The following is a 26,370-nucleotide window of genomic DNA, read 5'->3' as shown; positions in this document are numbered from 1 at the left end:
CACGTGGCTGGAGGAGGGGGTGGCAGCAGTGAGAGGACAGCAGGTCCTCGCAGAGGCAGGCAGATGGGCCCTGAGCTGTTTCACACACATGCCGTGTTCAAATACTTTAAAAATTGAACATAACAAATACTAATAATCGTGGTGATAAGAGATGCAAAAACATACAGTTCTGAGCCATACACTGTCCCCGTGCTTTACATGGGTGAACTCATGTAATCCTCATCACCACGTTATGGAGAAGGTACTATTGTTAACATCAGCCAGTTGTACAGATGCGAAAACCGAGGCCCCGAGAGATGGAGTAACTGGCCAAGGTTGCACAGCAAGCGAGCGGTAGAGCGGAGACTAGAGCCCAAGCTGCCTGGCCCTTACCCACGGATGCCTCCCTCCCGAGGCGATCACTGTCCTCAGGTCGGTATTGTTCCCTCGTGTTTTCACTTGCCCTCTATGTGCATATCTACAGACAACACTCAGGTGGGTCATTCTGCACCTTCCTTTTTCTCTGGAGCTTGCTGGGGAGATGGGCCCCCGCTGACCCATTTAGCTCCAGGTTTCTCAGCCTCGGCGCCACTGAGGCTTGGACCAGGTAACTGTGGTGGAGGCTGTCCCGTGCGCTGTGGGACGTCCAGCAGCATCCCTCTTCTCTACCCGTGAGATGCTAACAACCCCCGCCCCTCCAATCATGACAATTAACAATGTTTCCAAACATCCTCAAGGGTCCCAACGGCAGGGACAAAACAGGGAGCGGGGCGGGAGGCAAGATCATTCCAGTTCATTTGTTCTCACTGCTGTGTAATATTTCATTTTTTGAATGCGCTACAATTTATTTTCCCATTCTCCTTTATGAGCTTTAAGAATTTATCCTGCTATTACAAATAATGCTGAATGAAAAGCCCCTAAACTCATTTCTTTGCAAGCATTTGAAGTTTCTCTAGAGTAATTATGTAGAAGTGGAACGCCCTGGCTCATAAGTTATGTGGGGCTTCCACAAGTACCAAATCCTGCCAAATTGCTTCCAATATATGGAAGTTTTTTGAGTTTTATGCAAATTCATTAGCCTTTTCCTTTATGGTTTCTGGGTTTTGTGATATGCTTTGAAAGTTCATCTTCATCCTGGGGAATGAATTACGAAATGAATTCACTTGTGTTTTCTTCTGTTTTCATTTTATACTTTTGAATCTTTGATCTGTCTGGAAATGATTTTGGTAAGAGAAAGCTAGTCATCTAGTTGTTTCAACACCATTTATTGACACAGATCACTGGAAAAAACTGCATGCTTCATAAAAGTTGTGTATTTTTTAACGTATTTAGATTTTCTAAAAGGTGTGATACCAACCTGCTAACAACTACTATTCATAGTAATGAATGTTATCTAGCTATGTTAAAATTGCTTTCCACAACAGGCGTGTTTTGTGTCATGAAATAAGTTTGAAAAAGTAACGTGGTAGGTTCTCCGGCACCAGTCCCCTTAGAACACGTTACAGAAGCCTTGCCCTGCGGCTGGGGAGGGGCACGGGAGGGGCGTGGAAGGCCAGGGAGGCTTCCTCAGCGTGAGGCAAGACGGGACTGGGGGACAGGGAGGGCTCGGGGCAGCAGCTGGACTGTTTGCCTCCAGGTGGGGACAGTCCCCTCCCAAGCACTTTGTCAGCAGTGACTACCCAAGAGTCATTGCCTCAGTCCCATGGAGCAGAGCTGTGGGTGGCCGAGCTTTCCGCTCAGGGCTCATGCCACCAGCAGTGTCATGCCTAAGCAGTGACCGAGAGGAAGTGGCCTCGGTAGAACGGCAGGTGGTGACCTCACACCTCACACCAGAAGCCGATGCCCGGGAGCCGGCTACTCAGATCAGGGTAACACCTGGGAGGACACACGGGCCTTGGACTCCCAGGCAAAAATGCCACTATTTCTCGGCTGAGGGCCAGGGAGGGGGAATCAAAGATGCACCTGACCCAGAAACTGCCTTTGGCACCAAGCACTGAGAGTCTATTCGAGAGGAGCCCAGGAACTGGTACAGCCATGGTTTACACCTTCCATTTCAACCTCAGCTCCACAGGGCGGGCATTTGGCTTTTTTTCTTTCCCAACTTCCAACACCTGACGCGTGGAAGGCAGTTCACAGTGTCATGGTTGAATGAGGGTGCAAGTTACCATAATGACTTCCAAATCCCCTTCTTTCTCCCTGATATTTTCATTTTAAAGTGAGAGATGGGTGGGGACCCTTCAATAATCTTTTGATCCTTGTCTCCGTTCATTAAACTGCTGAGCATCCAACTTGAATTACATGGCAAGACTTAACAAAGAGAATCAGAATCTCTTCTTAAATTGGGAAGTTCTACTCACCACCATTTTTAGGCAGGACAGATAATCTGTACATAATTTGGTTTCTTTCTTGTGATAGACTTTGCATCTGAAGATTGTGGAATGATTGTAAAAACAGGAAGCATAGGACAAGAAGATCTGCAAGTGACTAAAAGACAATAGTGGGAAGCTGACTTGGCCCAGTGGTTAGGGCGTCCGCCTACCACATGGGAGGGCCGCGGTTCAAACCCCAGGGCTCCTTGACCCATGTGGAGCTGGCCCATGCGCAGTGCTGATGCACACAAGGAGTGCCCTGCCATGCAGGGGTATCCCTGCTAGGGGAGCCCCACGCGCAAGGAATGCACCCCATAAGGAGAGCCACCCAGCACGAAAGAAAGTTCGGCCTGCCCAGGAATGGTGCCGCCCACATGGAGAGCTGACGCAGCAAGATGATGCAACAACAGAATAAAGAAACACAGATTCCTGGTGCCACTGACAACAACAGATGCAGACAAAGAAGAACATGTAGCAAACAGACACAGAGAACAGACAACTGAGGTGGGGGGAAGGGGAGAGAAATAAATAAATAAATCTTTAAAGGAAAGAGCTAAAATCAAAGACCTAACTGAACTGGAAAAAGAACAGCAGAACCAACCCCAAAGCAAGCAGAAAGAAAGAAATAACAAAGATTAGAGCAGAAATAAATGAAATTGGAAACAAGACTAAAAAAAAATAAAAATAAAAGACAACAGTCATTTACTGATTGGATCAAATACCTACAGTTTAACAGGTTGAGAAAGAGGGATACAGTAGTGAACACAACACAATCTGTGCTCTCAAAGATATACAGGCTAATAGTATAAGCTAATATTGGTATTTACTGTATGCCAAGGGATTTATGTGCCATAGCTCATTTAATCCTCACAACTGCCCGATGAGGTAGGCTCAGAGAGATTATGTAACTTGCCCAAAATTCTAACACTAGAAAAGAGTGGGGCCAGGATTTGAACTCCAGCAAGCTGGTTCCAAGAGCCTGTACCCTTAACCTTTATGTGTTTTTGTTTTTGAGCAGGTGATACAGAGGCAATGACGAAGCTGGTGTGAACAGTCCAGATAAACACAGGGAGCACGCACCTAATCCAGGCTTGGAGACTGGCAGGGAAGATTTACTGAGGGACTGATGTCAAAGCGAAGTGGGAGAATAAATAAAAGCCTGGAGGAGGAGGGAAGAAGGAAGAAGGTTTGAGGTATAAGGGAACACCAAGCATAAATGCCAGGAGAGAGAGAAAGCAAGAGCACACAGTGACACTCTACTTATAGAGACGAATGAGAGAGAAATACACAGCTGGAGAATCATGCTAGGAGTGTCTGCACTTAGGATTTTCATTTAGTTTAAAACAGTGCTGACTTAAATCCTTTTGCCTGAAGGGAGAGAAAAGGCAGGTGCTGCAGCCTCTCCTCAGCCTGGCTTCTCTCAGGAAGGCTGGAGGTGCTTGAAGGAAATGAGAGTTGGCATTTCAAACCCAAATGACTCAGGAAGTGAAAGAGGGCTGGACTGGGGAGAGGCCCCTGTGCGGGCTGCCCGGTGCTAAGTGCTGCGGCTCCAGGCGATGTGGGGTTGTCTGACTCCTCCTCTCTCTGGCAGCAGCAGCCAGCAAGATCTTAGGGAATATTAGCCATTAAAGAAATGCAAATTAAAACTGCAATAAGATACCACTTCACACCCACCAGGATGGCCATTATGAATACAACTGAAAGTCACAAGTGTCAGGTGAGGATGTGGAGAAATAAGGACCCTCATGAACCGTCAACGGGGTTAATCAAGTGGCAGTTACTGTGCAAAAGTTTGGCAGTTCCTCAGAAAGTTAAACACAGAATTACCACGTGATCCAGCAATTCCACTCCTAGGTATACTCCCAAAAGTACTGAAAGCAGGAATCAGACATATTTGTACACCAGTATTCACAGCAGTATTATTCACAAGAGCCAAAAGGTAGAAGCAACCCTAATGTGTATCAACAGATTAAAGGATAAACAAAATGTGGCATATATCCCTGTGATGGGATACTAGTCAGCCATAAAAAGCAGCGCTGGTATATGCTGGTATTGCTACAACACGGATGATAAGGTTGAGTGAAGTAAGCCAGATACAAAAGAAAAAATATTGTATGATTTCTCTTATATGAAATGCTTAGAATAAGCAAATTCAGACAGGATGCAGAATAGTGGTTAAAATAATTTTTGTTATGTATGTCTTACCACAATTAGAAATAAATGATTTAAAAAATTACATTGTTTGAAATTTTACCAAGAGTTCACCATTTGGGGAAATCATATGACACAAGAAACAGTCACAGTATTGGAGTTGCTGAGAGAAAATTGTACCAGTCTGCATTTGCAGTTGTCACATTCATGGAGATTTTGTTTAGGTACATGCATCTGGCTGCTTCATTCTATCTTTTATCTAGTTAACGCTTGAGCATTTACATACTAAAATGTATTTATATTTTTTGCTTATTCATCATTTATATTAAAGCATTATATGTTCTTTGAAATTGTGTGCATACATACGTATGTATATTATTTGTGAATTTCACTTCAGGATTGTAAAAGGGATACTATGAAACATTTGTTATAAAAAGGGTGTTGAATCAGATAGGGGTGAGAATTAACTGTCTTTCTCAAGGGTCTAGGCTGGGTCTATAGTTTTATTTTTTATTTTTTTGCCTCAATTGGCACTCAAAAGGTCATGGCATATATATATTTACTATTTGCGAAATTGGGCCTACAGTTACTTCTCTTAACTGCTGAGTGATCTCAAAACAAAGCCCATTATCCAAGTTGAACTAATCAGTACTACCGTATCCAGGCGGCTGTGGGTACTCAGATCATTGTCTCCAGCCTCGATAATGGGAGCTTTCCACAAACTGCAGTGGAGCTAATAGTAGGCATATATTTGTATTTTGGGAGAGCCCTTAAAAGGAATCCTCTCCTAAAATAAACCTGAGATATTTGGGTAAGTTACTGATGACGGCTCTCAGGATCGCCCTTAGCACTGATGAGCTGGCATTCACACAGGAGTAAGGCTTCGGCTCTTCCTCCCAACCGCACTTGAACAGGTTCACCACTCAGGAAAGGCTGTGTTAAAAAATAATAAATAAAAACAGCAACAAAAACCAATGAGATCGCTATCCCCAAAACATTTTCTTGCTAAAGGGCAAAGCCTGATCTAAGTGGCACTGGGTATTAAATTCATTTTACTGTGCTCCTCATGTGCATTAGTGCACGGTGCCTGCGGCAAATACAAAAGTAAACGACAAAGACAAGGAAGGGATAAATGCTGGTAATGTGTGAAATATAAATACATGGCCTAGAGGACCATCTCTGTAGATAGCTCAGAAGAGAGATGAAGGAAGCTACACTATCTGAGGAAAGAGATGGGAAACACGGAAGGCCTCTGAGCCATCTAGTGCTCAGCAGCTCTCTTCCAAACTCACCCTAACAGGACAGCCTCAATGCCTAAGGTCTACTAAGGGAGATAGAGTGACGAAAATCCCGAGTGTCCACAACCCACACCAGGCGCACTGAGATTTGTTATTTAATCTTTACATCACCTGAAAGCATGGTCACCTACCTGGCAAGAGGTAGAACTGAGATTTGAACCCAGGTCTGTCTCCAAAATCCAGTATTGTTTCCACTGTACTTCCCTCACCTCCTATATAAGAAAATCTTAAGTCACACCTGTTTAATGACTATATTTTTCCATCTGTGGACAATGGCCAAAGAGCTTCTGAACAAAGGACAACTTAATTCACTTAACACCCACTCCCCACTCTTCATTTTTTTGAGAAATGGAATACCTCTCTCCCCACCACAGCCTATGAAATTTTAGGTGGACTCACTTAAGGGGGGCTTTTCTCTGGTGCCCACTCTTCTTGAGCAAGCAGGCCCTCCTCTCTCAGAAGCCTAGAAGGAAGTGTCATGCCAGATATGTGAAGGCAAAATACTCCCTACAATTGTCTGCCCTTTCCACGAGGTACCACATGTGACAATTGGGTCCCTTTTCTCTCACTCCTAAAGAAGTCACTGAGGACAGGATGAAGAAAAGAGCCTGTGCTGATTTTGCCTTCTATCACTGCCATGATTCCTGGCTGCCAGACAGGAATCAGCCACCCGAGGACAAAAAACACAGCTGGAGACGTTTGATATCCTCACAGGCTTGACATCCATCCTGGAACATCTGTCAGCATTCCTAGGCCACCAAGAAAGGAAGCACGTCAGCACAGGCCTAGAGAACCCAGCTGTGAGGCCTGGTGGCCCAAGGGCTGCGATGGAATTTAGGAGCTTTGAAGAGTATTTTCAAGGGTCACTGCCAGCTAAGACAAAACAGTCATAAAACACTTTTGTTTAAAAGTCTATAAACAATGTACACATACACAATATACACTTCCAGCCTTTTCTCTGGCAGTTCCAAAATAAAAACATAAATGCTTACTTAAGAAATCTTACTTTACAGAGCAGGAAATTGAAGCCTTAGGCCAGGGGTCAGCAAACTTATTCTGTAAGGACCAGACAGCAATCAGTTTAGATTTTATAGGCCACATAGTTTCTGTTGCAAATATTCAATTCTGCTATTGTAGTGTGAAAACAGCCACAGGCAGCAGGGAAACAAACCAGTGTGGCTGTGTTCTGATCAGCTTTATTTATAGGCTCTGAAATTTGAATTTTACATTATTTTTCCCATGCTACAAAATATTCTTTCCAGCCATTTAAAAATGTAAAAACCGTTCATGGCTCACAGACCACAAAAACAGGTGTTGGGCTAGACTTGGCTTGCAGGCCACATTGCTGACTCTTGTCCTCCCCCAACACTGACCCTCCCATGTTATACCTTGCTTCTTTGCTCTTTATTTTACCCATCCTCAGCAAACACCCAGACCCTGTTCCCATAAACCAGGATAGCAAGTATAAAGTGTACAACTAAGGATCTCTATAAATGTTTTTCTAAGTTTATAGAAGTTTTCTAAGTTTTAATTTCTAAGATCTGCCAGAAATTTGTGCCAGGCAACAATTGAGAGAACATTTGAGATACTGTGCATTAAAAAACAAACAACCCAAGATAAAAATGGAATAAACTTGAGAAACTCACTAAATTTGAAAAATAGGCTTTATTTTAACCAGTGGTATTGTATGACATCCTATATGGCATAACTGATTACAGCCAAGTTCATGAATACAAATAAAATAGCAGTTTCCCTCATCCTCTCTTTTGTTTTCTGTTCAGAGAAATCAGGAGATGGGAGCAGTATGCTCAGAAACCACGGAGCCCTTCTGCAAGCTCCAGCTTAGCGCCCAGGCTCCTGGAGCATGCAGCCTCCTAACACGTATGTGGTCACATGTGCAAAGACCTTTATGAAAAAATATTCAGAGCAGTATTTCTGTAGGAAACCACATTAGCATTTACAACCAAACAGGGCTGAGAAAACCCATCTAGCTGTGGATTACATCCAAGTGAGGATGTGAACTGCGTGTGAAGGAGATGAGGCCTTGAGGTTCACTTTCCTTCAGACGGGAGCATCCTGGGTGAGGGGTAATCACCACTGGCCTGCCTCCTTCCTGCTCCAGTTGGCTCAGGGCCTCACCCTGCCCTGCTGGAGGGCACACATCACTGCACTGTGATAGAGAAATGGAAACAGCTTCACTGAAATTCAAGATTTTGTCACATAATCAACTCTGGAAGGGGCTTTATACTTTATTTCATAAAAGCCTTAAATATATGGGCCCTTATGTAGCACGAGACGCCTGAAATTCAGAAAATTATGAAAACAACTCTTTTCCACCCCTGAGAAGATTTCATCTCTAAAAAGTTGAAAATACAAAATATTAAAATAATTTGCCCTTCTCCCCATCAAAAGGAATCACATTCTCACAAGATTCCTGCAATAATATACAAAATCCTGAAACAAAATTTATTTCTCCCCAAACCAAAACCAAGAGGTCAATGTTAAGCTGCCTAAAAGACCCTTCTCCATAGATGGGTGGAAAAGATACCTCGTTACTTTTTAAAATAACCAGCTTTAGAGAAGATGGAAAAAGGAGTTTCTGGCCTCATGAGCTTTTATTTTTCACTTTGATTTTCAGCATTTCTTTGCAGTGGTTATTGGGAGTGAAGAGAACAGCTTTGTTTTCCCAAGTTTGGGAAATTTCTAGGAAAAGCCCTGATCTTTTCCATGACAGCTCCCTAAATATGTTTTGTTGGAAACCAGGATGGCAAGTATTAAAATGCTATACAGCCATCTGTTCCATTTCTTCATGTTTTTCACATCAAAAGCACCTGGAGTATTAAATGTGTTTGACACAAAGTAGCACTGGGGGCTGAAAAGAGGATGCCCATAACGTCAGCTGAGGTGACATGGCATGTGAACTGTCCAAGATGTCTTCACTGGCAAACATGCCTGGCACCAGGACCTCCTGAAGAGAACAGGACAAGCAGCTGTGCATGCTCAAATAGCAAGGCGTGCAAAACACATCCTCACTCTGCTAGGATCGTAAAAGGTACACAGAAAGTACACGGATTGCAAGAACCTGCTTCTGACTATTGGGGCCAATACTCTGCACTAAGGTGAGGGGCAAGCAGAGAAATGGCAACACCGCCTGGGCGGTAAGGGAGAAAGACACACACAGACGCATGCTCGCACGTGCACACACGGCTGCCTCGGAAGGCTCCCTGGTTATGGGTTCACAAGTGGCCATCCGACAAACCTGTCCACTTGCCTGGCTCAGAACGTCTTTTGCCCCACTCCCTCAACTACTCACCCTTTCTTTTTTCCTTTTAAGGCACAAACATATTTACAGTTTCAGATACACCTGTCAAGTTCTGAGGATCATACTAAGCAAGTTAATCGTCGGCTAGTGCACAGAAGCCAGTTGGTCCTTTTTTCGGCTGGATACCACTGAGGGACGGCTGCAGGTCTGAAGCAGCCAGAAGGTGTGAGCCTTTCCTCTGTATCACTGTGGGGTGTGGTCAAGTTTACCCCCCACCACTGAGGTGGGGCCACAGGAGACGCCAAAATGGCAAAAGCATGAATGGGAACTGGGACACTTTCTATTTTTTACTTTGCATTTAACACACCCCTAATAAGGTGGCAGCTTGTCTGCCTAACCAGCCAAGCACCTGCAACTCCGCATGAAGTCACTGTGATCATAGTTCACTCATAGTCTCTTACCCTCCCACAAAGACAGACACACACGTGCACACGCACTAACACACACACGCACGCACACATACACAAATAAACCCCTTCCACCATGGAGGAAATCTTTGTAACAAGAGGCACTTGAATGATTTTTGGAGAGTTCCCATGAAAAGGCCTTCCCCTCACAGTGAAGTGGGAGCAATAGGACAGAAACCAGGTTTTCAGGACTCCATCTCTTCTTGGTCAAGGGGCGGTGGCACAAAGCTGATGACTTCTTCATAGGTCAGGCCTAGACATTGGGAAGAAAAAGTTAAGATGTGAGAGTTGTAAAAGATGATTCTTGAAGAAATGCAGATGTCCCCATCAAGTTGGCAAGAATTCTGACTTCTGAGCTCAAGACGTTTCTCCCTGTCCAGGCTAAAGGTTTGATGGACTACTTCAAATAACCGTCTCATTATTTGTGTGATATCCTAACCGAACATATGACTACTCAGAAATTCAAGGATACAATATAACAGCCATTTTCTCCCTGCCCCCTTTTCTTTCTTTGCCCCTTTTTAAAGTTATCTGGAGAAGGTGCTCAAGAGTAACAGAGCACTCCCACAAGCTACAGCAATAGACAGTCACGGCTTTTGGAATTTAATTGGAGTTCTGAATTTGTGTTTCATGGAAACAATATGACACTGGACCCTGGAGATTGGTTCTAGACTTGGCTGTGTCCCTACCTAGCTCTAAGGTAATAGAAAAAATATAAACTCTCTTTGCTCCAATTTTATCAATTATAAAATTGTAAAAGTACCCTATCCCTTTCTTATCTCAGAGAGATGTAAATGCAAATCCCCAAAAGTTCAAAACCTTACGTGGATGTGAGGGATTGTGTATAAAATGAGACTAGGCATGATTATCTCGAAGGTCCACAGAGTGTCATCAAACACAAGAGTTTCATGATACATTCATTCATTTATTGACAGCCCCAGCAAGTTTCAATGAGTTGATTACACCCATTCACAAGTTTTTATCTTTCCCATGTCCTTTGGTTAGTGGCGCATCTAGAAAAGATTTTTTAATTTAAGTTCTCAAGTTAGATGTTAATTCTGTCCTCGGGACTTACTTTTCCACTCATCTATCAGGAGGTCCCTGCTTTCGAAGGACTGATCATATGGATCGGCCACTGGTTCATCATCAGGATCATGATACTGAGCAAAATAGGCATGTGCAAGGGCTTGGGCTGCTGTAATTCTCTTATCTGAGTCCAATACAAGCATTTTCTCCAGTAAGTCGACAGCTTTCAGAACCAGATTGGAAGGAAAAAAGAAAAATCTTTAACATTCTACAAATATTACCTTATTAAAGCAAACACAATTTTAATCCTTCATATCTAAAAAAACCTTTTTTTCCCAAAGTGTCTGCTCTAGGATATATTTAATCCCTTTGCTCCTTTACTTGTATGTATGTGTGTAAAGATGGATCTTTTAGAATACACTGTGGCGATCAGATGTAGCTCAAGTGGTTGAGTGCCTGCTTCCCACATGAGGCCCTGGGTTCGATCCCTGGTACCTCCTAAACAAAAAAAAAAAAGAATACACTGGATAGTGGATGTGGCTCAAGCAGTTGAGCATCACATGGGAGGTCCCAGGTTTGGTTCGTGGTGCTTCCTAAAAACAAAAAAACAACAAGCAAACAAACTAAAAGCCAACTCAGGGGAGCCAATGTGGCTTAGTGGCTGAACGCTGGCTTCTCACATACGAAGTCACTGGTTCAATCCCTGGGCCCCGTAACTGAAACAAAACAAAAAACACTACTTGCGGAGCAGGTCCAACTCAGTGGTTGAATACCTGCTTCCCATATATGAGGTCCTGGGTTCAATCCCTGTTGACTCCGAAAAGAGAAATCACTGTAATCAAACTATATTAAAATGAAAGCCTATAGGGAAGCAGACACGGCTCAATGGATAGCGCTTCCTCCTTCCATATAGGAGGTCCACAGTATGATACCCAGGGCCTCCTGGCCTGTGTGGCAAGCTGGCCCACGTGGAATGTTGCCACGTGCAAGGACTGTTGCCCTGCACAGGGGTGCGCCCCCCCCCCACGTAAGGAGTGCAGCCCTGTGCAGGAGAGCAGACTGCTTAGAAGTGGTGCCGCCCACAAAGAGAGCTGATGCAGCAAGATGACGCAACAAAAAGAGACACACAGAAGAGACAATATGAGATGCAGCGAACTAGGGAGCTGAGGTGAAGCAAGAGAATGATCAGCTCTCTCCTACTCCAGAAGATCCCAGGATGGGGTCCTGGAGCCACCTAATGAGAATACGACAGAGAAGAACACACAGAGAATGGACACAGAGAGCAGACAAACAACCGGGGGGAGGGGGCAGGGGTTGGGGTTGGGGGGAAGGGGAAGAAAAGAATTAAAAAAAAAAAAAAAAAAAGTCACCGGGGGTGGGGGTGAACAAAAGCCTATAGCTAAAGTAATCCAGAAGAGGCAGGCAGGGATGTTTAATTTTGTTTTGTGTTTTTGTCTCCTTCACTGTTTATTTACTAATGTAAGGAAATATTATTCATCAAACAGACCTTTTCAAACAGTGAACGAATTGAGGGTTTCACATGGGGTGTGGGGGATACATACTTGGGTAAAAGGGGATTTTAAGTATTTTTACTATGAAAAATTTCAAATGTTCAGAAAAAAAGTAAAAACTGTACAGTGAATGCCCATATGCTTATTGCCCATGTTCAATAATTGTCAACATTTTATATTTTCCTTTTCTATCCATATTATTTGGTAATCATTTTTAAAAGAAATGATAGACAAGGTACTTTACCCCTAAATATTTCAGCATAAGACATTTTCATGTATAACCATAACTGTTATCATGTCTGACAAGTGAGTAACCCCCAAACATCAACTAAAATCCAGTCCATGTAAAAATGTCTTCGATTATCCCAAAGTTGTCTTTATACTTGGTCTATTAAAACCAGAAGCCATTTGACTTATTTAGAATAGTCCCCCCTATCTGCTAAACCCCATTATTTCTAGATCTTGACCTGGGAAGATTCTCCAGGTACTGTGAGAATATCCATCATTACTTTTTTGTGTTATCATATATCTATACCCTTGTTTTCTCTTATCCTCTCTATTTCCTAAAAATGGGAAGTTAAATCTAAAAATTTGGTAAGAATCAGGTTTGGGCAAGAATACCTCATAGGGGTTAATAGCACAAATGCAAGAATGTTCTTCTGTGAACTAGAACGGATGTACTTCACTATTGCAGGGTGGTGGTCATGTGGAGAAACATGGGAAAAATACAATTAATGTAACCTACGGACCATGGTTAACAGCAATATGCTAATATTCTTGCATCAGTGCCAAGGATGTACTGTGTTAAGAATAGGAGGGAATGGAAAAAATATGCCGAGTGTACGCTACGGACCATAGTTAGGGGTAATAGTCTGATACTATAGCGTAATGTGTAACAAATGCTCCACAACGGTGTGGTGAAGGGGTATTGCATGGGAATTCTACACATGTGCATGATTGTTTTGTATCTTCAAAACTTCTGTACTAAAAGTACTTCATAGTGCATTAAAATTCATGTGTCCTTTTATTAACAACACTGAATTTCACCAATGGGTTAAAATGTTTTCCCCTTTGCACCAAGTAAATAAATCTGAGAGGTACTTAGGCATCACATGAATATCAGTGCCTATTAACCTGTGAGTGTCCATGTTTATTAACTTTTCACTTAAGGCTTTTAGCATCTGTTTATTTTCCTTGCCAGAAGCAATTATTTCATTAGGGGTACAAAATGGTGATTTTTCTAATTTTATCTTTCAAAAGAATATGTTTTGCGCTTCAGAAAAGTGTTGGAAGGAGAACTACTGCCATAGCCACATTTCTCAGCTGGGTGAAAGAGAGAGGCTTTTGAGATCTTGAAAATGATGGATGGACCTTAAATGTGGAGGTGGGGCTGGGCAGGGGTGTGTGCCTGAAGGGAAAGTAGAGCAGAGGAGGACAGCTTTCTAAAGAGATCTACTGCTGCGTACTCTGGAGGCTGGCAAAGACCCCTGTCCTGCAACCCAAATTCCAGACTAATCCACAGGAGAAATATGGGTGTCAGAGGGACATAGAAATAAAATGAATATTCATTTGTTGATTGCAAATTCCTAAGTTTGTACTTTAAAGTAGTGGGAGAATTGCACTGAATATAATATTCTTCTGATCTTCTCTTCTTAGAAAACACAAACCTTATCTGCCACTGATTTTATAATTGAACATAGATCATATGATGATTCTCTGCCACCCTTATGGTAAAAACTGCCATGTCCCTATAACAACTATCTTGATGAGGAATAAGGACAGGGTGAAGACTCCTCAAAGATCTTGACAGATATAAATACATATACTACCACCAAAGAGCAAAAAGGGCAATTTAAGTTTTTATTCACGTTGTAGAAATAATGGACAAAATAGAGCTGTTAATATTTATAGTGTTGATGTACTCCTCCTGCTCAGTTAATATGCCAGGCACGAGTTTGTGATCAGTAACACAATGTTCTGTCTGACAAACAAGAGGAGACTCTGTATATGACATCACTATTTGGCAACAGACTGTAAGGCACGTTTAACTCACTGAGAAGTACAGTGCTAGCACCAGATGGACCAAACCCGCCACTCCCCTCACTAGTAGTCAGCACACTGCAAAGTAGTATCCAGTTAATCTGAATGTTTAAATGTCATGATTCCAGGAAATGGGGATACTTATGAGGATGTATGTGGCCTAAATAAGATGTTGGGACACATATGTGCCCCCCATTCCCCACCCTCAATCAATGAATTAACACTTATCTTTGCAGCTGCTAACAGTAAGTCAACAGTGAGCATTGCCATGTCTAAAGTTTTGGGCTGATGTGATCTAATAAAGATCTAGGACAGAACGACAGACAAGGAAACTACCAGCATATATTATCCTAGGGTCCTTACGCTTCAAAGAAAACTTCTCACAGATCCTTGAACTGGTTAGTTCAGTCCAAAAAAATAATGGAAAACCAGTGAGAGCTTGCCAGGACAGGTGCAAACCTACACCACTCCCAACAGAGTTCTATACATGCCTGATGAATCTGTGGATTCATCCTTGGATGTGAGAGTGCCCCAGCTGAGACCTGACACACTCTTCCTCACCGAGGCGGACATCGGGCTCATCCATAACTAACACTTCTGAAGAGTATAAGCACATCTGCGGTTGTAAGAATTATTATAGAGACACTGACACTGACACTTCACCAACGATAAAGTACTAAAAAGACAAAAGATGAAGTACTTAAAAAGACAAAACCACCTAGCTTTCCCCTCAACCTCTTGCCATAGCTGTCAGCCCCCAAGAGAATAAAACTAGACTTCAGACACAGCTGCTGGGATCCTTCATCAGACAGATGACATACCTAGACTCGTAAATAGCTTAACAGATGAGAAATACAGTGAGATTTTTAAAAGCATGCCACTATAATACACTCTTCTGAATGTGAGAAAGCTGACTCTAATAGTTAGCATGGCATTGCTCCCTTCCCTTCTGCAGGAGGGTCCTGCTCTGAATCCTACTGCATCCACCAGTAAAGAGCTCCATCCACTGCCTCTCCTAGTGTCAGGGGATTAGAGCCTCAGGCACTGCAGCTTTTGGAGGCCAAATGAAGCATACACACACAAGTTCCAACTTTAGGCACAGAGGGGCTCCTTTTTCAGCCAAGGCAGTAAATATCCTTCAACTGCCACTGCTGCTACTCTCTGCGCCAAGGAGCCTGCCTGGAGGCGATGGTGGCAGAAAGGAATGTGAAGTCATTCTTTGAAGTCTGAGGTGGCAAATTAGTTCCACAAAAAAGAGAATGCCTCTGAGGGGCAGAAGAAGAAGAGGGCAAGAGAAGAAGAGCACATGGATGTGGAGGACGCCAGCATCTGTAGCACTGGGAGCCCACACACAGAGCAGAACACACTGCAGGGGACCCTGGTGGGTCCTCTGAACACTCACGTGTGCTTCAGTCATTTTCACGCTCAGCTCTGGAGACTAAAGGAGAGCAGCTGCGAACAAGTCACAGCTTTCCTCTGCACCACCTTCCTCCTGTCTCCCCCAAGCCTTTCTCCCTATATTCCCATGACTTGCCTTCCCCCTCACTCACTGTACTAGCCCATTCTCCCTCACCACCAAATTCTGTGACCATATAAACATAAAAGCATGTCATGTGATGAAAGGCTCTGACAACACAAATACAATAAATGGCATGTTTATCACCTTCCAAAAATTTAATTAATGGTGCCCTATTAGTCAAAAGGTAAAACTCATCTTTAAATCCCTGATTAATGTCATAACCAATTCAATATCCATGAGAAGAGGAGATGATCAACTTACCCAGGGGATTGGCACCAATAAATACATTCGCAAAGTTCATCTTCGGCATCTGGGTCAAAGACTGGATGTAGTTTCTTGCCTGGAAAAACAAGGCTTTCAGAATGGCTTTGTTCAATAAAATTACTGTCCTCAGAAGATCTGTGGTCCTGATCAGGAACCAAGCGTTAACTCGCAAAGGCTATTAGTTCCAAACGCTTATGACCGTCTTTGATATTCATTATAGACTTCCCTCTTGTTGCCACCCTGATTTCCTTATTTATGATCATCGCCTCATTCCCGCTATCTCTCACAGTGATAGTTCATGTGAACGAGAATGCTAACCCATTTTGTTATTTTTCATTAGCTTACTGATCAGAAGTCTAAAAAATGAGGCCAAGATATCTAAGTGGCCCTTTCCCAGACAGTCTGTTGTTGATATAGCAGTTGGTTTTTCTAAATAAGGTTTAGGACAAGCAGTCTGTTGACGGTGCTGACCTCAGTAGATACTCTTAGTATATCAACAAGTTATCAATATTAAGCCTTGTATAATATTGGCCTAAAGAACCCTGGGAATAAGAAAGTAAGCACGAGCTTACTATATTACTCAAAGAGATTCAAACACATTTAAAAAACACTAGAAACAATCTAATAAAGATAATAAAGAATAGTGGATTATAAGTCACATGCTTAGGTAGAAATCCTTCCCCCACCATTTATAAGCTACATCTTCTTGGGCAGGTCTCAATATACCCATTACTTCATCTGTATCAGTTATTAGCATTTGGCTTGCCTATATCATATGATTATTAGGATACTCAAGCAAGATAACACCCATGAAATCACTTTGAAAACTAAAATTTGGACACAAACCACATTTATATTAGCAGCACAGTTCTAAGTTTGTTTTCTGAGGTGGGACATGCTTGAGTTTAAATCTTGATTTTATCATTTTGGGCAAGTTTACTCTTCTCTCTAAGTCTTGCGTTCCTTATCTGTAAAATGAGGTTAAGAATGGTGCCTACCTCACAGAGTTGGAGTAGGGATCAGAGTACTTGGATCAAAGTGAAAGCTCAATAAACATTAGCTGCTATCAATGTTGCCTTTAGAAAGGAAAGTGCATTCGTTTCCCAAGGATATTTCAACTTCAATTTCTGAATTTCATTCTAAGGAACTGAAGGCGCCAAATATTTTCAAGGACTGATAGCTCTAATCAAGGCAAAAAGTCTTAAAAACAAAATTGGTTTTGAGAATAATCATATAAATAGAAACATAACTTAAATATGTGCTTCAGATACTAGTTAGCTAGTAAATCAAGTCTATGACCTTCCATGTTTCAAAGAATATATCATACTATCAGTCCACCTGAGTAGTTGAGACAAAAATTTCTTTGAATCTATGAATCTTTGAATCTGTGCCTTAAAATTCCTGTTTCAATACAACTCAATAGTAACGATATGAATGTATGTATGTGTATATACACATATACACACAGGAGGTTAGAATAAGTTCTGCTTGCTAGGGGCAATTTTGCCTTCTTACTCACTGTATATGAAACGAGTGGGAGAGGTTCTCTTTAAAAAACAACCGAGAACCTTTCTCATTTTTTAAAAGGAAGTTCTAGTAATTGAATATATGCATGGCTGTAATCTCTCTCAACTTGAGTGCCTAGACGAAAGGATGAAGAGAAAACAGGTAGGAGAGGCATGTCTCATCCAGAGAACAGCCATCCCTCTAATAGACTACCTGAATATAGCTCAAGCAGAACAAAAGTCTATTGGAAAAGGCCTCTGTTATGCCAGCCTAGTATGAAGCCCTAAAAAGATTAAGGGTGACTTAGAAAGAAGTGCCCCAATCATCTCTGGTGATAAAACTAGAGTTAGGTTAAGTAGTTAAGAGCTGGAAACGAAGGCACTCAACTGTATCCAACGGTTCCTATTTATTCTATATTATTTGTGTATTTTCTTGGAAATACAGTTTGTTTTTTAATGAAGAATTCTATTTTGGTCATTAAAAAAAAAGGATGAATAGAAAAGCATGCTAATGGCTTTCAGTTAACTACACCTTCAGCAGAAGTTCATCAGATGGGAGCATACCCTAACTGCAGGTATAGTACCTAGGAAGAAACAAACAGTTTCTTAAGCACTAAATTCATAAAACCAAATATAAAAGTAACATCATTTTCTATTTACAAGCCTAAAAGTTATATTCTCAATCCACAGGATCAGGTGACATTTTATCCCAACTGTCAACACTTTGAAACAGCACACGGTCATTGCTTTAGTAGCCCTCAAGGCACATGCAAGCATTCGGTGACATTTAACACTGTGTCGGTTATACAATGGCAATAAAATGAGAATGTGGCCTTCTGAATTGGACACTCCTGTACAGTCTATTTGTTCTCACCTCATGGCTTGGCATCCTGTTAATGAGATAAGCAGGGGGTGTCCCCGTCAGACGCATAATCTGCTGAAGTTGGTTAATATCTTAGATGCCTAGTCAAGGGCATTGTTAAACATATAGTGCAAAAGATAACTTTCAACTCAAGTTTTAATAAAGGCCAAAAAGCCAACCCCAAAACAAACAAAAAAACCCTTCTCCCCATCCACCCCATCCACCCCAGGCCAGAGCCCAAGGCTGCATTTAAAGCAACATTTCTGTGAATGGCATGAATTATTAGGCATGTAGCCAATAACTGGCCATGCAGATTTAAAACAATTATTTTGCTTTGGTTTTAGCATCATCTTCAATGTTAAATATGTTAAGTTCCCTGAAAATAGACTGCCCTTTCATCCAGGATGCCAGCCAGAGAACTGTTTTCAAATACCAATGGCCAAAACCTGTGCGTCTGTGGAGCAAATGTAGATGATTCAGAAAATGTTGACACAACTTTGGACAAATTAAAATATACAATATATCGATTCAAAGAAAAGGTTAAACTCGTGTGGCCCAGGTTCTGGTGATTCTCCAAGAAACCACCCCTCCAAATGTAACAACAGTGGTAGGGGTGTGGATAGGCAGTGACAAGTTGCAAAGACATTATTAGTAGACATTTAAAATACATGCCACAAAAAACACTAGTAGTGAAGGAGGGGGAGATGGGGGGAGTTAGGAATCTAATGGAAAGACAAAACAGGAGTCGCAGGCTGCTGAGAGTTTAATAGCATGCCATGATGATTTCTTCCACAAGTCTCTTTAGCAGGTGAACAAACTAACTTAACTGAACAAACATCTTTGAAGAAGTTTGCAAAACACTTGAAATTATCTGACAAGAGCAGAACTATGACGTCCTCCATATGTACAAGTACATATATAAGTCATACTTCAAACTTCTCTTTTAACTGTCCCATCAGTGTAACACAATTTTCTCCCCCAAACAGTATGAAAAATGTTGGTTTATCATATGTTCCTACTAAAACCAGAAGTGATGGGAATTTAAAAATCCTCAAAAGACCTCAATATACCATTTTTCTATTCCCTTTTTAACTATTAATTCAATCCCCTCCTTCAGTAAGCACTGTGACGAAGTAATTTCCCTTCTTTGTAGTTTCCCTCAATAGTCTTTCCCTTTTGCTCATCCTCTGAGCTCAAGCTTTCTAGGGGTTAGGTTACTGCCAGTGCATATTTAAGGCCTCCAGGAAGATATGGGCATGTGCTCTGCCCTGCCACTCGGGCTCCCTAAGCCCGAATGACGACCCCCACAAATTCAAAAGGTGGCATAGTGGAGTGGGTATAGCACTGTGGTTGAGCACCTGCTTTGCATGCACAAGGTTCTGGGTTCAATCCCCGGTACCTCCTTAAAAAAAATTAAAAAAAAAAAAAAAAGGGTAGCATGAAGTTCTTTTAACATTTTCACAACAAAGTTTAGATTTACCTTTAAGCATATTGCATATCAAACAGTACTTTGCATACCAAGAGAGATAATAAAAGGTGTGACTGAGTAACCCAGGCAATAGCAGAATACTAATACCAGTTAGATTTAAAAATGTTAAAATCCTGCCACTTTGCCTTCCTTTCTGAGAACAACACTTGGCCTATATATTTTCTATTTTTTGTTTCCTTTAGTCATAGAGGTTATTATATCCCCTTCTTGTCCGGAGGTTAGGGAAAATATATTCCTAGAGAAAAATGTGAGAGTGAGTCAGTGAAAGCATTTATGCTTTCTTAAGATTTTTTTTCATCTTTCATTGATTACTATAAGCACCGGGTCACCAACTAAATAAACCTCTGTCCTTAGCTATCTATCATGACTCATTTATCCCCTTTCTTAGGGTACATCCTAACTTGCTCTCAACTAGCTCATCTGTTATCACCTTCTCTTACCTAGAATTCCCTATTTATTGACTGAATTTTTACTTAAGACCTGGCATCGCTACCGCACTACTTTTCAGGAAAACTACTAATGGTTTTCTGTTTACTACATTGACATTAATGTATTTTTCTTCAATTTTCAAAATCTTTGAACAATTTCACTCACCTGGCTTTGCTCTTTTTCCATTATGTGCTCCACACATCATGTGCTTCTATTTAAGATAAATAGGTACTTGGGCAGGGGCACATTCAATTAATCTTGTCTACCCTTTTAAATGTTTAAACTATTTTATCTACTCGCCTGAATTATGTACGAAAGGAAACCTTTCTTATTCCTTTACTCAATACAGGATTATTTAATTTCTATATTCTAGTACTCAATCTCACTGTGAACTCTGTACTACAGCCATCAAGATGTATGATGTACCCATTTCACATAAGACAAAAATGTCTCAGTCCTAGGTAATATACTCGGAGTTGTTTGTTTTTAAGTATAAATGATGGATAAAAGATAGACATTATTTCACCATACATTTTCTTTTAGAACTTCTTGTGACTAACAGCACATTTCTATAGGACTAGTAGCTGGGGTAGGGTAGGGTGGGAGGGGATTAAGAAAGAGCTGCTCATAATCACTCCCAGGCAGGGAATGAATTTGCTATCTCAGTCTTATTAGTACTATTCATTAATTAACTGGGTTCCTGCCCAACCTCTTCCCTCCTCTTTACTAATCAATCTTTTTAAGCAAACCGCATTTAAAAAAACTTGTCCTCTCTAAGCATCATCTTATATCTTCTTTGATTCATTCCCATCCAGCTTTCTGTAGTTCATAAGGCAAAGAAAATGCCCTTTCAGGTTAACATAAAACTCTGTCAATGTCAATAACGACAATAATGACCTTCAAAATAGTGTGCAATCACTTGAGATTATAGTTTAGATCATGCTATCAGAACATCTGGGGTCTACACTCAGCCAAATGACTCACTGCATGACTCGGGCAGGTCACGGCCTTTCTGTGCTTTTGCTTCCTCTTCTTAGATAAATAAACGAAACAAAATAAAATATGGCCAGCATACCCATTTACATCCCTCAGAGTGAAAATTCAGAGATACACTGGGTTTTGTTGTCCTTTTAAGGAAAGTATCAGACATACTGGATGACGGCATTCTTTATTTTGTCAGGGAGATGACAGTTCAAACTCACCTGCTCATACCTGCTTGCAGCTACCCAGCAGTGTTCCCATTGTGCAAAAGGGCCCCTTTAGTCAGAAGGGTTGGGAGAAGAATCCGAAGTCATAACTAGAGCTTGGCAACTCAGCTGCTTTCTTTTTATCCAACTGCATGGTGACAGCCATGGATTATGGCAGGATAGAGAGGAAAAGGGAGAAAAACTGGGCTTTCATGGGTTCTCTGATATCTCTGGCCCGAGAAAATGACCAGGAAAACATAGGCAAAGTAAGCCAGGGTCACATTCCCATGGCTTCTCTCTAAATCCTGCCGAGAGGCAGGAAGGCACTAGATTCAAAGTTTTTTCTCAAGTTATTCAACTTATAATTACAAAAGCAAGCTATGGGAGGAAGGGTTTACAACCATATTGCTGTGGCTCTGAGGTGTCAGGACTGAGGGTGGTTTCTGAATGGTCTGGGGAGGCAGGACCCCATGTATTTGTTGGTAATAAACACCTTACACAGGATATTCTAAAATCATAATAAGCAAGTAACTTTTGGAAAACGTCAACAGCATGCAGGCAATGCATATTTCATTCTTTTAGTGATGAAGTTAGACTAATATATGGTGACACTCATGCTCTGAGAACAAAATACTACCCCAAAAGTGAAAGAGCTTTTTGAGAGTATATATATGTGAGTCTTCTAAGAAAGATGAAGTCATGGCTTGAGAATGGAGATGCAAATTTCCCATTAATCTCTAAAATGAATTAGAATCTCAAATCTTGTTGTTTCACTGGGATACTATTGCCTACTGGAGGCTCCCATGACCTAAAAATATATATCCATAGAAAGTGAGAAATAGAACTGCCTCACTCTCACACAAATTTTCTATCTCACACATGCATACATACACATTCAGACCCCATTCCAGAAGTCAGCACACAAACGGCATGTGTGCTTACAAACATACCCAGATACAGACTGATGGAAGAGAGAGGCAGAGGGGAACTCAGGCTCCCAGGAGGGCAGATAATTACAATCAAAGCATCAACTCACAGACTCTGAGGAGATTTTCTTCAAAAGCTCAGCCCCTGGGGTTCCAACGAGTCTTAAAATGAGCTTCAACTGATCAATATCTAATGGTGGACTATAAAGGAAAATGTTGGGACAAAATAAAAATGAAAAAACAAACAAACAAACAAACAAACATGACAAACAAAACAGAAACAAACAAAAATTAACACCCCAAACCAAGCCAAAGTGGTGATTTCATCTACATCAAGGATTCTGCAGGATGGTCGCTTCAAGTAGAACATGCTCTTCCTGTACAAAGATTCAAAATGCTACCACACATATCCAATTTATATTCATTTTGTGCATCTGTCAACATCACCTAACAAGTCAACTGAAGCGATTTTATTTGGGTACTAACCTGCCAAAGACAGCAGTTGAAAACACAAAAGCTTCACTTAGTTCATATGCTTAGTTCACACCTACCTCCTGACCTACATCACAGTATTAGCAACCAGTCAAGCAAAGAGCAGGGTAAACAGCAAGCTTCAGATAAGAAAACAAAGCAGCAGAGCATAGGAGATAGTACAAACCAATCTGTGAATACTTCCCTAAGGCTTGACCTAAAGAGTTTATAATCTGACAAAGGCAGGCCAGCTAAAACCCCAAAGCCTAACCACTTGAGCAAGCCCTCTTGAGAACCCCTCCCTCTCACGCGGTTAGAGTAGGCAGAGAAAAACCATGAGCTGGCCGGCAGAGGGCACTCCCCTACAGCACGCTCTCTCAGGAGTGCAGTAATAAAAGCAGGACAGACAGGTTTCGACCTTACAAATGCAAAATGAATACAGGATGCTTAACGAATCTCCCACATCCCAAAGGTTCTAAACAACAGGCGAAAATGCCCAAACCTTCATTCTGGCAGCCAGTGCTTCCATGTATACTAAGAATGTATGTGCATGTATTAACAAGAAGACAAAAAGTTTCCACTTGTTCTCACTGTTTTTGAGTCTTGCCTAAAAAAGAAGTTAAAAGAGAAAAAAATCGTATAAAATAGCTTTCAAGATTCTCAATCAAAACTGAAATAGTTTAGCCATGGCTATATTTACATTTGGGGGAAGGGGATAATGACTGTCTGAGTTTCTCGGAATGAAAAAAAATTCATGGTAAGAACTTACAGTAAAAACATATAGTAAAAAATCTTGGAAAACAGTAATAAAAGTCATCATCAAAGTTAAGTCAAGTGGAAACACTTCCAAGATGCATTCAGATTACTCTTAACCATAAACTCCTTCTCTTTAAGTTGAACTCTTATAGGAAAACTGTGCTTCTGGTTTAATTAAGGCGAGTGATAAAAAAAAAAAGGTGAACTTGCTGCTTTCATTAGTTAATAAACTTACATCAACAGGACATATTTTCAAGGTAAAGCAAAAGAATCAGAAAAAGACGACCAATATTTTAGGAGGTAGCAATCATTCTTTTTTGGGTCCCCAAATTCCAAACTTAGTCTAATGTTTCCAGAGCCAGGAGAAACTTCCCAGCAATAAAGTTAAGCAGCACAAGCAACAAGGCTAATCTAATCTCTACATATAGGAAATTTACTGATGCTTACTCCAAAACTGAGAACTAGGCCTGGTGCTAGGTGGCTACAGATTAAACAAGATTTGGGAGTCTTGGGAAAGAAAGTTAGATAGCCGAGATCCACAAGTGAAATGGTGACAGATGATATCTTTGACTATTATTTTCCATTTACCCATATCTTGCCATGAATAGTCAATGAAGAGTTTCCTAAGCTATTTTTTTGCATTTGATTCACTAGAAGATTCTATAAGGTGATAGCACTGGAAAGTGTTTTGTACTCAAACAATATAAAGCTCCTCCTTATCTTTGCATAATTGTCTATCTAGAAGTGTGTCCCCTGAACCCTGTAAAGTTCTCTGCATTAGATCCTTCTCAACTTCAGGTCTTAGCTTAAACTTCACTTCCTCAGAGAGGCTTCCCCCAACACTCTATATAAAGGAGACCCCTCTAACCCTTGTTTATTCTTTATTTCACCAGCACCATGCTTTATAACATCATAGTGTTTATCACTATCTATAATTACTCTGTTTGCTTACTACCTTTTGCCTGTCGCCTTACTCATTAGCTCTATGAGGGCAGGGGCCTGGTTCACTACACTTACCCCAGCCACTCTGCCTAACACTTGGTACATGGTGGGCATTCAAAATGGAAGGCAGAACAGGATGGAGAGAAAGATGGACGAAAAATATTTTTGCATATGATTATATATATATTTTCATTTTTTCTTTTGATTATACATATAAAAGTAATACAATATAACTTAAAAAAAAATGGTTTCTGCAAGTCATAGCTGCCTAAACTAGGGAATTATTTATCTAATGGTATCACTGGCATCTCGCCACATTCTTTTTTCTGTTGTTTCAGATACCCAATTAATTGGCTTAAGTGGAAGAAATTACTAAACCAGGGATCAGCAAACCACAGCCTGCTTCCTATTTTAGAACTAAAGTTTTATTGGAACATATCCACACTCATTCATTTACTGATTGTCTATGGTTGCTTTCACACTACAAGAGCAGAGTTGAGTAGTTGCAACCAAAACCCTATGGTCCCCAAAGTCTAATATATTTCCTGTCTGGCCCTTTAAGGAAAAGTTTGCTGAACCTTGTTCTAGACCCAAACAACTTGTGGTCTACAGAAAACTAGGATAAATTAGAAGCCCACTCACACAAATAATTACTAAATTTTCTCATCTGCCAAATGGCAAAAATCAATGTGCTCTGAAAGGTGAATATTTTCAATATTGATTTCTTCGTTTAAGGTGATGACAAAAATTTTTTTTTAAGCATGAGTTCGTGGGGGGAAATTAGGGGAGGGTGGACGAATACTGAACAGAATCTTCTTTGCTCAATTAAAATTATTCAACTGACAAAATTCAGTTCCCTCACACTTACCAATAACATATTTAACATTCTCACTAATATATCACATGAGAAAAAACTAGAACTACTTCAACTCAAACAGGTAGTTTTACAATATATATGCATCAAAACTATAGTTGTAATGCTGCTGAGATGGGTACCTGTTTATGAGATTTCTGACTTCTTAAAATGAGGGTCAAGTTTTATAGCCCTTCTAAGGAAGACTATACTCCAAGCTATGAGATTTGCATCTCATCCCATGTTGTAAAGACTACAAATTTTTTCTCATGTCACATCGCAAGATGAGTCATGTGTATATTAAAATATTATTTGTATGATATATTAAAAACAAAAAATAAGCCTTTTAAAAATATATTGCTTTAAAAATGGTTTTATGACAATGAAATTCCCTTGTGGTATGAGCAAATGAATGAATCAGGATGGACTTACCTAGATCACAAATGCCAAGCAGTAAAGTACATGGGTTGAAGAAAACCATTTCTAAACATTAACAATTCACAGCCATTCAATCTTATGAAATCATATACTAAATTTAGTCCTTGGAAAAATTTTAAATGCTCCTTTTTCTCCATCCTCAGTTTCTGAGAAAAGACTCTTTTTGATATTTATGACACCATTTTTTAGTACCCAAGTAAGCTATCTGTACCTGTAGTCGTTACATGTATTAAAAAATGCACATGATTTGGTAGGTTGGCAAACTTTAATAACAGAGTAATTTAGGAGCATAGTTATAAAGCACTGAAATAGCAAGGCTTCAAATGGAAACACAGAGCTAATTTCTAAACCCAACATTTTTTCATGCAAAGTTTGTTTCATAAAAATTTCCACTATGAAATGCTGTTAGCACATCAGGTGACCACCATTAGTGGTTGTTTAGGAAAAACTAGGAAGTAGCGCCACTTGGATTATTCAATGAAGCTTCCATAGTTGCTCACAAATACATTAAGATGACAGAACTAAAATCTTAAAATGAGTACATATTCTTTCATTTTCCAACCTCACTGCCACTGCTTTAGTTTAGAACCTAATTACGTGTTTGAACTATTGCAGTACCTGCACCC

General features: G+C 40.8%; 1 protein-coding gene across 2 annotated transcripts in view; it reads right to left on the bottom strand.

The window, feature by feature from the left end:
- Positions 1-7,443: 7,443 nt before the first annotated feature.
- Positions 7,444-26,370, bottom strand: part of MAPK14 (mitogen-activated protein kinase 14) — a 96,878-nt gene continuing 77,951 nt past the window's right edge. Inside the window, exons 9-12 of one of the 2 annotated variants that reach the window (XM_004458329.5) lie at positions 22,395-22,474; positions 15,884-15,962; positions 10,602-10,775; positions 7,444-9,779 (exon numbers count right to left, since the gene is read on the bottom strand). In XM_004458329.5, coding sequence (XP_004458386.1) covers positions 9,712-9,779; positions 10,602-10,775; positions 15,884-15,962; positions 22,395-22,474 — 401 coding nt within the window. In that variant the 3' untranslated portion in view covers positions 7,444-9,711. Of the gene's footprint in view, positions 9,780-10,601; positions 10,776-15,883; positions 15,963-18,265; positions 18,346-22,394; positions 22,475-26,370 lie in introns of both variants that reach the window. The other variant, XM_004458330.5, reaches the window with a different exon arrangement.

This window comes from Dasypus novemcinctus, chromosome 11 (assembly GCF_030445035.2).
Source record: "Dasypus novemcinctus isolate mDasNov1 chromosome 11, mDasNov1.1.hap2, whole genome shotgun sequence".
Lineage (NCBI taxonomy): Eukaryota > Metazoa > Chordata > Mammalia > Cingulata > Dasypodidae > Dasypus > Dasypus novemcinctus.
The sequence above is the reverse complement of the archived record's forward strand: the minus strand, read 5'-3'. Positions and strand labels throughout refer to the sequence as shown.